The sequence below is a fragment of the Phalaenopsis equestris genome, unplaced genomic scaffold (genome assembly GCF_001263595.1).
Source record: "Phalaenopsis equestris unplaced genomic scaffold, ASM126359v1 Scaffold000006, whole genome shotgun sequence".
In the NCBI taxonomy this organism is placed as follows: Eukaryota; Viridiplantae; Streptophyta; class Magnoliopsida; order Asparagales; family Orchidaceae; genus Phalaenopsis; species Phalaenopsis equestris.
The window spans coordinates 822,862-837,551 of record NW_018164448.1 but is presented as its reverse complement, the minus strand read 5'-3'; the positions used below and the strand labels follow the sequence as shown (position 1 = coordinate 837,551).

The 14,690-nt window shown below is 35.6% G+C and overlaps 1 protein-coding gene across 1 annotated transcript; it reads right to left on the bottom strand.

Moving 5' to 3' along the window:
- Positions 1-904: 904 nt before the first annotated feature.
- Positions 905-9,311, bottom strand: LOC110018294 (fructose-1,6-bisphosphatase, chloroplastic). The gene is made up of 4 exons (XM_020715563.1): positions 8,757-9,311; positions 8,448-8,672; positions 1,334-1,840; positions 905-1,067 (listed from the first exon to the last, which is right to left on the bottom strand). The coding sequence occupies exons 1-4, from the start codon at positions 9,195-9,197 to the stop codon at positions 990-992; spliced, it is 1,251 nt and encodes a 416-aa protein (XP_020571222.1). The 5' UTR covers positions 9,198-9,311; the 3' UTR covers positions 905-989.
- Between the last annotated feature and the right edge of the window lie 5,379 nt (positions 9,312-14,690).

The following is a 14,690-nucleotide window of genomic DNA, read 5'->3' as shown; positions in this document are numbered from 1 at the left end:
GATTATATAAATTTTAACCAACAATTGACCATATGTTCAAACTCAAGAATTATAAAAAAAAACACTTTCTAAATGGGCCGAAGTGGGCTGCTGAGCCCTCCATAAACATTCCTCGAGATTCCCTAACCAACGACGTGAAAGAGATCACTTAAAAACAACACTCTATCCTGAATTGTATGAGCCCACATACAACACACAAGACCCAACCTCCTAAAAAAAAGTCAACAAAATTATTGGCCGGGGACTAAGACTAATTATTTAATAAAATTGATATGCTTTATCGTTATTAGCTCGAAACTAAATTCAAAAGTAATAAAAATTCTTTTTACTTCTAAGTTTAGGTTAACTCTCCAACTCGATTTAACCATCCCCCAAACTAGGGCTGTCAATTTGGCTCGTTGTTCACGAAGAGCTCGTGTTCGGCTCGTTCGTTAAGCCTAACGAGCCGAACACAAACAAAACTCGAAAAAAAAATTATATAACTTTTTATATAACAATATATTACATATATTATTTATATAATAATATATTATATATGTTTATGTCTAAGTTTAAATCATAACACCTCATGTGGCAATGTAGTTAGTGTTTTCTTTTGTATATATTTGATCCATGTTCGAATCCCACACTTTACATCTATTTTTCTAAATTTTAGTTTAACGAGCCAATTTCGAGCCGAACACGAACACGAATATTTAAATCTAGCCGAACACGAACACACTGGTCACAAGTCTATTTCGAATACGAGCCGATTTCGAACACGAGCTATTTCGAAAGAGCCGAACACGAGCCAAGCCTGAGGGCTCGGCTCGTTCACCACCCTACCCCAAACTACAAGAATGATTCCTACAAGATCTTTTATCATATCAAATATTCAAAAAAAAAAAAAAGATACTGATACAATATAAGGAGATTTACATAAATACCACCTATAATTAATTACACAATACCTGAATTATTGCTGCCCAGCATGTTATCAATTCAAAGATTCATACTCCGGAAAGAAATTTCTCCACCTTCTCAACTTCCTCCACGCTCCCAATGAACAGTGGAACTCTCTGATGAATCTGTAACCAAAATGATGAAGATACATTATCAGAAAACCTAGATAGAACAGCAGTATAAATCTGAGCACTCAACTCTTTATGTATAAATTAATATACAAATCTTTACATGCATACCCCTCAACATTACAAAGACTACATATTTGTTATGTTCATTCGTAAAGACTATTATAAGATTCCAGTAACCATTACAATATACAAATTAACATAACAGTTTAGGTAAAATAGATAACGAATTCTGTGGCAAGAAAGCAAGGAAAAAAACCTACCTCGTTGGGAATGATGTCGAGGATCCGACGGTGGCCGTCGGAACCCTTCCCCCCCGCCTGCTCGGCGATAAAGCTCATGGGCGCGCACTCGTACAACAGTCTCAGCTTACCGTTCCCGCTCTTGCTATCGCGCGGGTACCCATATATCCCTCCGTACAGAAGCGTGCGGTGAAAATCCCCCACAAGGCTGCCGATATATCGGGCTGAATAGGGCTTTCCGTTTGGGCCGGGCTCCTTGAGGCTGTCAACGTAGGCCCGGAGCCTGTCGTCCCAGAGCAGGTAGTTGCCCTCGTTGAAGGAGTAGATGTCACCGGTGCGGGGGATGCGAACCTGTTCTTGGGTGAGGACGAACTCGCCGTAGAGGGGGTCGAGGTTAAAGACGAAAACGCCCCTGCCGACGGTGAGGACGAGGATGACGGAGCTGGAGTACATTACGTAGCCGGCGGAGAGGAGGTTTGTGCCCGGCTGGCACACGTTTATCACGCACCTCTCCTCTGCTCGATCCAGCTGCATTGCCAGGTGCGAATGAATGTGAGAAAATTTCTCAAATATTTTTGCATGGTAATGGAAGTTATGAATAGAAAGGCAGTGGAGCACGGATATTTATGTGATTTAATCCAAAATGCGTGGACTTTTTGGAGACTGTATAAAAGGTTGAAGTGGTCGGAGTTTATGATCTGGCGGCTAAGCTTTAGCGCAATTTAAATTTAAGCAAGGCATATATATATAAGAAAAAATTATATATTTTGAAAGTATGTGTGTAGTAATGAATGTGAAGGTAACCCTAACCCTAAATGGAAATTCACTTCAAATATTGAGAATGGAAGTTAGATTTCTAATTAGACAAAGAAGTGAACACTGATGCATCATATAAAACATTTTCTTCTCAGAATTTGTTCATAAGTATGAAAGTAATTTATTAAGAGCTGTTGAGATGAGAATATTTAGGTGGATAAGTGGGTTTACATTTGTAGAGAAAATGTGAACGAAATATATTTGTGAAATGCTTCGTGTAGGTGCAGTGACAGCAAGGATTAGAGATAAAATATTGATAAATGTTTACTGATTATTAGTCTTCGACAACCTTAATAGCGTGGTTAATGTTTTGACTCCAATGTTATCTAAAACGTTCACTCCTTTTAAAATGATTTGAATATTGTCAGGTTTGATCACCTTTTGTTACAAAATCCCCTAGTAAATCTACTATATAATTAAATATAATATATTCAATTGAATGCATTTTATAATGTGTTGATTATTCTCAAGTTTGAAGGTACACATGGATATTCGTGCATGAAGATCGTTAATGTACAAAAGACTTTATTCAGATAGAAAATAGATCACCCCGAAGATCTTGAACGGTGTCGAGACATTTGTGGCAGCTGTTTCTCAACTGCCAGCTTACCTATCTAAGGGTGGATTTCGGTCTCCATGCTGGAACACAGAAATCAGTTACATTTAATGCCTAGCAAAGTGGGATATGATATATACCGTTGAGGATTTCAGTAAGATTATCGGATAGCTCCCCTCCTTCGACGAGTTATGATCCTCCACCAAGATTTGACTCGAGCATATTTGAAAAAATGATCTTTGGATGGAACAAGACATCCATATTGCATGAATTCATCTAAGACATTTACGACTCATCATGAAAGGAAGAATTCATGGTTTGACTCTCACTGTATGTTTCTAAATGGTGAACATCCCTTCAAGAGGAATAGGAGCACATTCAGAAGGAACAAAATTGAGAAATCATCGCCACCTATAAGAATATATGGGGAAAATATATGGTTTATTGTTAATGACATTTCAAAGATTATTGTATACCCTGACATTGCTCAATATCATCCACCCGAATTAGGTGTCACTCATAATTGGACAAAGAAGTCAATTTATTGGGATCAGCCTTATTGAATGGATCATAATCAAATACAATCTAGATGACGAGATAGACTATCATGGGCTTCTGGAAGATGTGATTGAGCTATCTTACCCAGACTCTATTGGAGAAAGTGTATTCATATTCAGCTATAATTGGTTCGACCCTGTTAGTAATCATAAAACAAAGGAAAACTAACTATATAATATCACAGAAGTGAAAGTGAATATAATTTATGCTAAGTTTGATTATTTCATTATAACTCGATAGACGAGTCAGGTTTACTATATTTGATATCCACATAGAGCAAGAAAAAATGTTGACTGAGTTGTTGTCATTTCAAGTAAACCAAGAACTACCACTAATATTCAGAATAACTTTTAACTCACCTAACAAGAAACTGAAATGACAGGTTTCTGTTTCCCAATTGATGCAATTGGTGAAGAGCTTAATCTAGAGGTTGCAAGTGGCGAATACGAAGGAATTAACCTCAATGATGAGTACGACTACGAACGATGCATTTGAAGAAGAGAACATGACTACATCCTCTAGCCACTCTTCAGATAATGTTGAGTAAAATGAGCAAGTTACTTTGTATATTGGAATTATTGTTCTTTTCAATTAATTTTAAATTTCAGTTCATTGGGTACTTTGGTGTTTTTGGTTTTATTAATTTTACCTTTCATTTTACAATTTCTTGTTTTATATTTATAATTGTGTATTGTTTTGTTTTCAGTTTATTACATAATATGTTGTTATGTACACTAACTAATAAAAATTTCTTTTATTTGTTAGGATGGAGCACAGCTCTATTTGACAAAAAAACATGTCAGGAGAGGTTGTCTGGTTTCAGCACGCACCCCCACCTCCGCCATAACCTCGACCCCTACCTCCGCTCCCACTCTCGCACTTGCCCCCACCCCCATACCCAACCCCACTTTCACTGCTACCCCGACCCTCATTCCCAACCCCACTGTTACACTCACCCCCACCCCTACCTTCACCCTGACTACAGGGGGGTTGAGTGTGTCAGAGGCCCAAGCCGCCTCTACCAAGTAGGGGTCGACAGGCAGTAACTACTTCATCGAGCTTGTCGGCAACACACAAGTTATGTTTAAGATATTGACAATAATTTTTTTTTTTACAATTAAATATAAAATTAATAATTTGTTGTTTTAAGGTTCTACCCGACAACCTAGACTATTAATGTCATTCGAGATATCATTTGGAGCAAATACAACTCAGCGCACTTTCCGTGGATGAAGCTCCCGATGACAGTTCAAGATTTTTTATTTCAGGAGTTTGCGGTATGTATCATTCACAAATATCTTATATTGTTTTTATTTATGTATGAGATGAACATAATCCCTATAATTTTGCAAAAACAATTCTTCTAGCGACCTGAGCACGAGACACGCATCCGACGCAACTTCGAGCGCAAGGGCAGCGACCGCCTCCGGAACATGTTTGACGATATTCGAAAATAGCGACAACGTCCTCTGTGACTCGAAGAGGATGTCTTTGTCTTATTGCTTAGGGCTTGGGATTCCCCGGACTACCAGAAGAAGAGAGAGCAAGCAAATAGATGGTCAAACTATCGAGGCATGAGACCCTTCAAGCACACTGGTGGGACATTCCCACATACAAAATACAAGCGGAGGCTGATAAGATTTCATTCATACTTTAAAGTTTTATATAGTTTGGAGATGTATTCTATTATTTAGTTATATGGATAGATTATGGAAATGAGAGAAGAGTCATCCGCCGCTGTTGTAAATGAGCACACCCACCAGAGGCAGTTCGACTAGTGATGGATGATCGATAAATCCTGTGCGACCCAGGTAATTCACAAGCTAAACTAGTTTGATGTTAATGCATACTAGCTATAACTGAATGTAGCTACTATTTTTTTGCAGAAGAGCTTCCAACAACTGATGGAAAGCAGATTCCAGACGTCGAGAGGTATTACAATCCTCGAGCGCAATCTTTCCGAGTACAACCTGTGGAGAGAGATTGTTGGAGGGAAGAAGAATGGTCAAGCTTACAAGCTTGGGGCGCAAAGATTTGCCTACAACACTCACCCCTCCACCAATGCATCTAGAGCTTACACCTCTACCGCATAGGACGAGGAGATCTTTGGGCACGTTGTTGCATTCACAGCCGCGATGGAGGCCTGCTTCACTCAGATGAGGTCGGAGCTGGAGGCAAACATGAAGGCCAAGCTAAAGGTCGAGTTATATTCGTTCCGGCAGCGGATGCGCAACATGGCAAGACAACATTGGAGGAGGAGGAAGAGACAGAGAACGATGAGGATGAGAAGATAATAAAGGATTATTTCTTTTTTTTATGTTTATATTGCACTTTTGAACATTTATTTTTCACAGTGATGTATATATTTTAAAATATATGCATTTAATTTATATGTTTCTTTGATTGAATAATTTGTTGTTCGACTACTATTCTAGTTCGTTAAATGTCTGGAATGTATCTTAGATGTTGTGACAAAAAAGTGTGGTAATGTAAATATGAAATAAAGAATATGTTTTTTTCTTATGCTACAGGCTTTTTGCGATTGCTTTCAACATAATTATAGACAAAGCAGTCGGCTAGCCGATGGACTTATTTACCGACGCCTACCCAACACCGAACAAACTTCTTAAGTACGTCGCACAAAAACGACGAGCGCGATAGTTTTCCGATAGTTTAATCATCGGTTTCTATAACCAACATATTAGAGACAATAAACCGACGAAACTCCCAAGTCATCCAAAAAGGATGGGTGTGACGCTTTTCTGACAGTTTAGCTGCCGGTTAATATAACTGACACATTAGTGACTTGTAACCGACGGAATAAAATGCATTAAAAAAGCGATGAGTGCGACACTTGTGTAAGCTATCATTATTACTGACTTATCAACCGTTGATTATATGAACTAATGTGAACCGACGATTCAAAATTTTATTAAAAAAACTAGGACATTAAATCGTCGGTTATGCGCCGGTAATTAATTGTTGTCATAATTTTAATTGATTCTGAAATTACTGACAATCATTTTACCTACAAACTTAAAATTATCGATACACCATTGAAAACAATAAATACAACATTTTTTTCTCGTCATGGCCGATGGAATTTGGCCATCAGAAAAAGTCTTTGTTCCTGTAGTGTATATATAAATTTGGTGATATGATTCTCTCAAAGTTGGATTTAGTTTTGAGCCTTCCTAAACTTGGGTCCAGTTTCCTGAATGATGTTTTATAGGAGAATTTTTTTAAAATTCAGAGCTAGATGTGAGTTTGAACCCGCATATAGACTGAAGTCGAAGCATTTCACTCAGACTTTTATTTTCAATTTTTTTTAAAGAACTTCTCTTTTGCACTATAATTTTTTATATTTTCTTGAAGTTTTTGAAATTCAGAAATAAGTTAATCATATGAAAACTAAATATAAAAAGTAAATGTATATGTATGCCCCAAGCCCCAATACTGATTTAATCATTTAATAGCTTTGAGTACCTCTACATATTTACATAAATAAAACTTTATTAATATCTAAGTTTTATTTTTTGACAGCTTTGAAAGATTATTTGAGAATAAAAATCATCAACATTCCAAAATCATTTTAGTTTTACTTTTATATGTAATTGATACGATGCCAATAAATTTTCATCATTCAGCACGAATTTCGGTATAATTTTTTGAACAAAAAAATTCAAACTTCGATTAAGAGTCATCCAGAGCTCTGATTTCAGCAAACTTATAGTCAAATTGATCGGCTCGATAAGACTGACCTAATAATATGAAAGTCAGTCTAATCCGAGTCAAATCAAGCCCATATCAAATCATTAAACCACTATTGGAGGATTTCTGGAGACATTTGAAAGATCAAACAAATGTTGAATCTAGCGAGTTCATTGTCGAATCGAACGTTTCAACAAAATGAATCCAATGAGCCCAAGATTCCTCAATTTCGACATCGTTAAGACACTCAAATGTCCATCAAATGTCATCTGATCAAAGGAAGTTTTCTGAATCAAAATGGTTCATATTTCTGCATTAATTGCACTCAAAACACTATAAATAGAGTCTCACCCCTCACATGAAAAGAGAGAGGCTTAAGAGAGAACTTGAGGCTTTGAGAAGGAGCTCAAGTCCAAGATCATCCTCGTCATCGTTGATCGTCGTTAACCACCACTAACCGTCGACAACCACCACTAACCTCTGTCGACCACCATCGGCCACCGTCATCAACTGTCGTCAGTCACCGCCAACCTCCGTCGACCACCGCCGACCTCCGTCGACCACTGCCGACCGTCATCGATTATCGTCAACTACCGTCAATCACCGCCGACTTCCGTCAACCACCACTAACTAGACGTCGTCAGTCGATGTTGTAACTTGGAAAGCTAGTAACTTTTTCCCGCCTGTAGAACAAAAGGCATTTGTAATCATCAACTTATAGTAGATTTTTACAACTGGGTCAGACCCTGTGGGTTTTCCCATTTACGGGATTTTCACGTAAAAATTTCTGGTGTTATCACAGCTTGATTCATTTTCATTTAAGTGTGTGTTGAATACTCGCACAACGCTAAGACGATAATCCATTACTCTATCGCCGCGAATTTTCTAGCACGCATCAGTAACTTTTATATTTTATATTTATGCTTGCCAATTGTACTTTATAAATCACAATAAATATTTATGATTATGTACGATTACAAATAATATATACTTCGCCTTATTGTTGTAACTTCTATATTTGCCTATTTTATTCTTTTGTTTTTCGTATAAATAAATAATTTTTATTCAAATGAGATTTTGGAACCGGTTCATTATGTATTTGGAGCAGGATCGAGCAGCATTTTAAGCCGGATCGAGCATCATTCGAGCCAGAAATTACATTCGAGTCGGCTTGTTTACAATTCAAGCCAACTCGAAAACCGTTCAAATTCAAGCCGAATAAAATCCAAACTAACTATAATCGATTCAGGAGCCAATTCCGATCAAGTTAAAAAAAAAAAAAAATAGAACCAGCTTTGAAGAGCCCTACTTACAAACTCCAAACTTAATAATTTTTTCCTTGAACTGATCATTGCTCCCACATTTCAAGTTTTTTGTAATTAGCCCAATAACTTACGAGTAACGAGATGAAGAGAAAACAATCGAAATCATTAAATACTGGCACCTTAAGAAACTATGATGAATTCATTTTGAGAAAAGCAACAGAGATCTTACCGTGCCGTCCTCGTCAACATCGGCGAGGCATTCGTCATTAGGGCTGTAAATCCCAAAGATAGAACCAGTGGATACAGCGGCGTCAATGTTCGACGACCCATCCAACGGATCAAATACGACGATGTAATTGCCGGAATAGCTCTCCTCCACCGCTACGGGCACATCCTCCTCCTCCGACGCTATAATCCCCGTCCTCCCACTCGACCTCAAGCAGTTCGAAAACACCTATACTCACTCCCAAACTCTTCAACGAACAATCGAAATCTCAAATCGACGGGTTTATATTGAGCACGGGATTCAATCAATTACCTCATTGGATACGACATCCAGCTTCTTCTGGTCCTCGCCCTGCACATTGACGTTCCCCTGGATGCCGGTGAGGTTGGATATGCCAGCGCGCTGCACAAGAGAGGCGATCTGCTTGCAGGCCATGGAGATGCTCGAGAGGACGATGGTGAGCTCGGCGTCGATGTTGCCGGCTTGCTCCTGTTTCAGGAGCCACGACGTTAGGGTTTGGATCAGGAAGCTGCTCTTCTTCTTGGTCCCCGGCGGGGGGGTTTTAGCGGCGGTCTCGTCGACGCTAGTGACGGCGCATCGGAATGGGGAGGTGGGGGAAGGATTTCTGGTGTTTCTTTTGGAGAAGGAGGGGGAGGGTTTGTGGAGTGGGAATGGGGAAAGGGTGGAGGTGAACTGGGAGGGGAAAGTGTGGGAGAGTAGGAGGTGGGAGGGGTTTACGGCGGCGGCGGCCATGGCTGAGATGTGGAGTTTCTTCTGTATTTTGCTTGGTTATAATGGAGCTTTTTACCCCATTTGTAAAGAGGGATGGGGTTGGAGGTGAAAGGCGGATGGAGGTGTGAGGTTGCTATTGCTTTCAGCGATATCGGCAACTTATCTTTTATTATTATTATTATTATTATTATTATTACTATTATTATTATTATTATTATTATTATTATTATTATTATTATTATTATTATTATTATTATTATTATTATTATTATTATTATTATTATTATTATTATTATTATTATTATTATTATTATTATTATTATTATTATTATTATTATTATTATGTTTTAAGGAAAGATTTATGGGATCGAGATATGTATCATCTTAAATATGTTGGTTTTTAAACTTTTATTGAGCTTAATTAAAATTTTAGTATAAGATGAATTTTAAAGGTCTATTCAAATTTATTTATTTGTTTTTTTAAAATTAAATTTGAGCTAAAATGAGCTTAATACATTACATATTTGATTCTAATAATTCTAACAAATTTGAGCCGAGTTTAATAAAATTAGAGGAAAAAAATAAGAAGGATAAATTTGTTGTTAGAGGATTGTTAGATGCCACTAGTCTCACACCATCAAAACAGGCCTTATAAGGGAATAGAAAGACGACTTAACAGTCGATCGAAGAAATAGAAAAGAGAACCCCTTTCTTTTGAGGATAGCCTTCCCTATTTATAGTTTCAGGGGTGATTGTGTCCAAAGAATAATACAAAAATGGCTACACAAAGAGAGACTTGGATAGCTTATAGTAAGATATTGTTTGTTGGTGTAGCTAACAATGTCAGGGGAGTATGTGATAGGTTGATGAAAATACATTTACCTTGTCAAATTAAGGTGAGATGTTGCTTTGTGGAAGTAAGGCAAGGTGATGAAATAGTTGAGTCGTCAACTTGTGCTGACTTCTCATATTCTCGTTTTGGTCACATGTTTGATATTTCCCATGTTTTACTAATCCTCGGACTGAGTTTGTGCTGCAAGTTCCCTTTCTTGGCTATGTATTTATCAACCTCAGCTATCACCCCCTGTCCTCCCATTGGTGTTCGAGTTGTCTCTTCTCCCAGGTCGATATCATTTAGGAGCAGAGTCTAGAAGGAGACCTATTCATTCAACTGAATATGAGGGAGAGTCGAGTTCTCAATTCAACAAACAAGCAAATGTCAATGTTAGCTTCATCACCTCCATCAATAAAATATTTTTATTTTACTTAGAGGAGTGTATAAACTCAATTCTTAGGACTAGTGTAAATTTTGGGAGTAGTAAAAAAAGTTCAGACAAAGTAAATCCCATCGATCTCAGGGTTTTTCACATAAAAAATAATATGATTTTACCCTCTACATAACATTTTTTTTTTAACAAAAGAAAAGGATCAATTTCCCCTACACAAGATCTAATTTTCCGCCCACTTTGGTGGCGGCCCATAAGTTTAGCCCAATTTAATAAGCCCATCATTATTCCCTAATATCATGACCCGCTTCATGTTGTAAGCGAATTTCAAATTACCTAAAATATGCTCTTCTTAGCTCTCAAGTAAACACGCAAACAAAAATGTAAACCTGTTTAATCATTATTTTATTGGGGGCATTTACATGCATACCACCCAATTTTTGTATATTTACATTTAACTTCATAATTTTACATTTTTTTTTAATCTATACCATCTAAATATTCCAAATCACTTAAAAAATATCACTATTTTAATTATCATATATATATATATATATATATATATAGTGATATGAAAATTTTGAATGATATAAATATCAAAATAAAGTTTAGATGATAGATTTGTAAATACATAGGAATTCAATAGTATGTATGTAAATGACACTTTTATTTATTATTTGTTGAGAAATTAGGGCGAAAAAAAACATGAATAAACACAAATCCAGAAGAACACAAAGATTTAACGAGGTTCCACAAAGATGTCTACGTCCTAGGGAGTAGAGCAGCGACTTTTCCACTAATCTAGAAAATGTGTACATGATACATAATATGGGATAAAACCTACGGTTACATACAGACCTATTTATAACCCTTGAAAGAACAGTAAATAAAACTTTGGGTACAATATGTAATTGTCAAATTACCCATGTACCGCACCCCCAACTCACATAAGGAAACTCACCTGATTTGGACAGAATCTTCCGCTCCGCTCAAACATATGTCCCTTTTTATGATATATTAGTCATATCTAACATTATTGGATTTTAAACCATTGACGTCAACTGTTAAATATGATTGTAATAAATTAAAGAATGACTTAGCACACAAGAAAATTTTGTTGAGCTATTCTACCAATAAATTAAATGATTCTAACTAGACTTCAAAAGGGTCAAACTTATGGGCTATGTTGGCCTTCTGCCGTTTTCTACCACGAATTTATTATATAATTACATATCCAATATATTCCATTATATTTAATTTTATGACACTAAATTTTATATATTTTTCATAGCATCACAAATATTAAAGTATTTCAAATGAAGTAAATGAGATATTCGTTTAATTAAAAATAATAATTTATGTATTAGATATAAGAATAAAAAATTTAAAAAAAAAAAAAGAATTTAGTGATATTCCTAAAAATCTCACTTCAAAGTAATCACATCTCATATTATTTGAAGCGAAGCAATAACAAATGTCTAACATATATTACACATAGGGTTGTAATGGAGCCGAGTCTAGCAGACTATGCCATAGTTTGGGCTTGGCTTGATCGAATAATAAGTTGTTCATGTTCAATTCAAGCTTGAGACGAACTTCATTTTTAATGTTCATATTTCATTTGTATTTGGCTTGTTTGTATTAATTTAAAATTTAAAAATTCAAATGAAGACCTAAATTTTCATGTAAAATTAAACATTTGATTTGTAAATTATTTTTTGTATAATGTTAATAAACAAGTTAAAATTTTAAATTTTTATTTGATTTCTTATATGAAGTTATTGACAAATGGTATTATATAAATAAATAATCCATTGAAAAAAATTCAAATTAAACTAACTAGCTAATACCAAGTAAAAAAAATAATATAAAAATGTTCGACAAACTAGTTCTTTGAAATACAACAATAACAACAAAGCCTTAATCCCACTACGTGGCATTGGCTACATGAATTTTTTTTAATATTGCATCCAAACTAGTTCATTGAAATAAAATAATAAAAAAAATTCTTAGCCACTGTAGTGATTGCTCATCATGAACATAACCTAATTCTGCCCCAACCCCTGTTCTTAATCATTGGTCTCCCTGTAACAAGGCGAACCACTGGGCAAATCATCGACCATAACTTGATGTTAATGTTCGTATTTGATTGTCAGCCAACACTTGCGAAAACCGAATGTACATGTGAGAGGGTAGCATCCAGCGCATGTCGTCTTAGCCACAAGTCTCTCTTTCAAGAAGGAAAACGTCTTTATATACCACCAGTGGTCACGCGATATATCACGATTCATTTTGACCTCATCTAATTGCCTATTGATATTTATCATCATTCTGTCATATATGTTATATAATCTTGTATCTAGACTTTTTTTTTTCTTTTTTTTAAGAACTATGGACAAACAAACCGCTCATTATCACCTAATATTTGTCATTCCTAATAGTTTAATGCATGTCAATGTGTTTGATTATATTTGTCTCGGACATTTAAAGGTTACTTATGCACAATCACACAAGAGGAGTATTGAGCTAATAACCCACATTCATCCAAGGTTTAGTGTTTGGCTAAATTATATAAAGGATCACCTTAATAGATCAAATTAGCAAATAGAGCACCATTTAAAAAAAAAAACAAAAAAAAAAAGAGAAGAGGGGGCCATATGTAAGTGGATGCGCTCCCTATGGGGGAGCCTTTTGTTTTTATTTTTATTATATATAATAATATTATTAATATATAATATATTAAATCATATTATAAATATTATTATTATTTATTATATACATTAAAAACATTAAAAGTAATTCCTACATTAATTTATGAATTGGAATTAATTTTAGTTAAATAAAAAATAACTTTGAAATAACTAAATATACTAAGAAAATTCAAATTTGTAAAATTTATTTCCTATTGAAATAGTTAAAAAAAGAAACAAATTAAATTAATTGAGCAAATTGAAAAAATTAAATCAACAAACATAATATTTTTCAAAAAAAACTATCTTCTACGCCGGGGTGGAATAACGCCTGAGACAGGTGTATCTTGAGACAGTAGTCGTAGTGATCGGTGATTCAATTAATGTTCTTGAAATTCTTCTTCAATATCATCGCTCGTAGTTGTGTTATTCATAGTTTCTCATAGCAACCAGTAAATCCGTTCATTAGGATTTGACGAAGATTATAATTGTGGTGCACTGAAACCCATATGTCTGTGTAAGAAATAGATACAAACATGGGAATGTTTTGAAAATTTAAATCAAATTCTCCACCAACAGTGGTTGTCTATTTCTGGTCAAATGGTGGAACCTTAAATACTGATAGTACTGCATATCCGGAGGGTTTTGCATAGCTAGACGGTCATGCATAACTGGAGTGTCCCACAAATAATGATTTGACTATATAAGTTGATATCTCTGGATCTTGTGCTTCTTCAAACAAATATCTTTGTATTATGCTAAAAGAAGACCTCCTTGGAGCATCTGCAGTAGATCGTCTCGTAGTAGAGGAAGGCGGCTGGCGTGAAGCATCAGAGGTTGATTTACGGGGGTCTTACGGTTTGACATTTGTGCTATGAGACGGCTTTGCTTCAAAATCATGTCAACCGAACCGATCAAATGTCGTATAATCAATGTGTGCTGATTCTTCCACTTTTCTTGATAGCTCCATATTCTTGTCTTAACCTTGTTTCACGATCCCATCCATAAATTTTTGGCGATTTTCTTGATACGAATAAGGGAATCTAGTTATATAATTAGTAATTTTATGTTATTATTGTTAGAACTAAAAAAAAGAAAATTCAGATTCGATTTCGAGAGAAATAAACCATAGATTAGCGGAAGCGTACCAGAATCCATTAGATCGATTGCGCAAGATATGATCTTCCAATCTGCAGATTATCCAAATATTCCTTAGTTTTCTTGTTGATGGGGTGCAAGAAAGGGATGTATCTTTCTGCAAATTGGGGACCATCACCCTTTGAAGTAACTACCAGGCGGTTACAATAACTACCAGGCGGTTACAAAAAAAGTTTTGCTTAATTCTAATTCTGCCCCTCATCAAATTAGAATTTGCACTTATGGTATCCACACTATAATATCATGACAAATGTGCCCAAAGTCATGAACTTAATTCTAAATTAGACCACAATAATTTTGACTTATTTAATGATGACCCAACACATTTATTAATTACATTGTAGTCCCAAAATTAATCCAACAATTACATCACTGAATATAATATTTCGTTACTCTGTAGTGTACGTCGTTTCACTGCAATGTGTGTTGTTACTCTGCAA

Coding starts and splice junctions, on each gene's coding strand:
- LOC110018294 (XM_020715563.1), bottom strand. CDS start 9,197: ATGGCCGCCGCCGCCGTAAACCCCTCCCACCTCCTACTCTCCCACACT. Junction 8,673..8,756: donor TGGATGTCGTATCCAATGAG/GTAATTGATTGA, acceptor GAGTGAGTATAG/GTGTTTTCGAACTGCTTGAG. Junction 1,068..1,333: donor TCGACATCATTCCCAACGAG/GTAGGTTTTTTT, acceptor TTTTGGTTACAG/ATTCATCAGAGAGTTCCACT.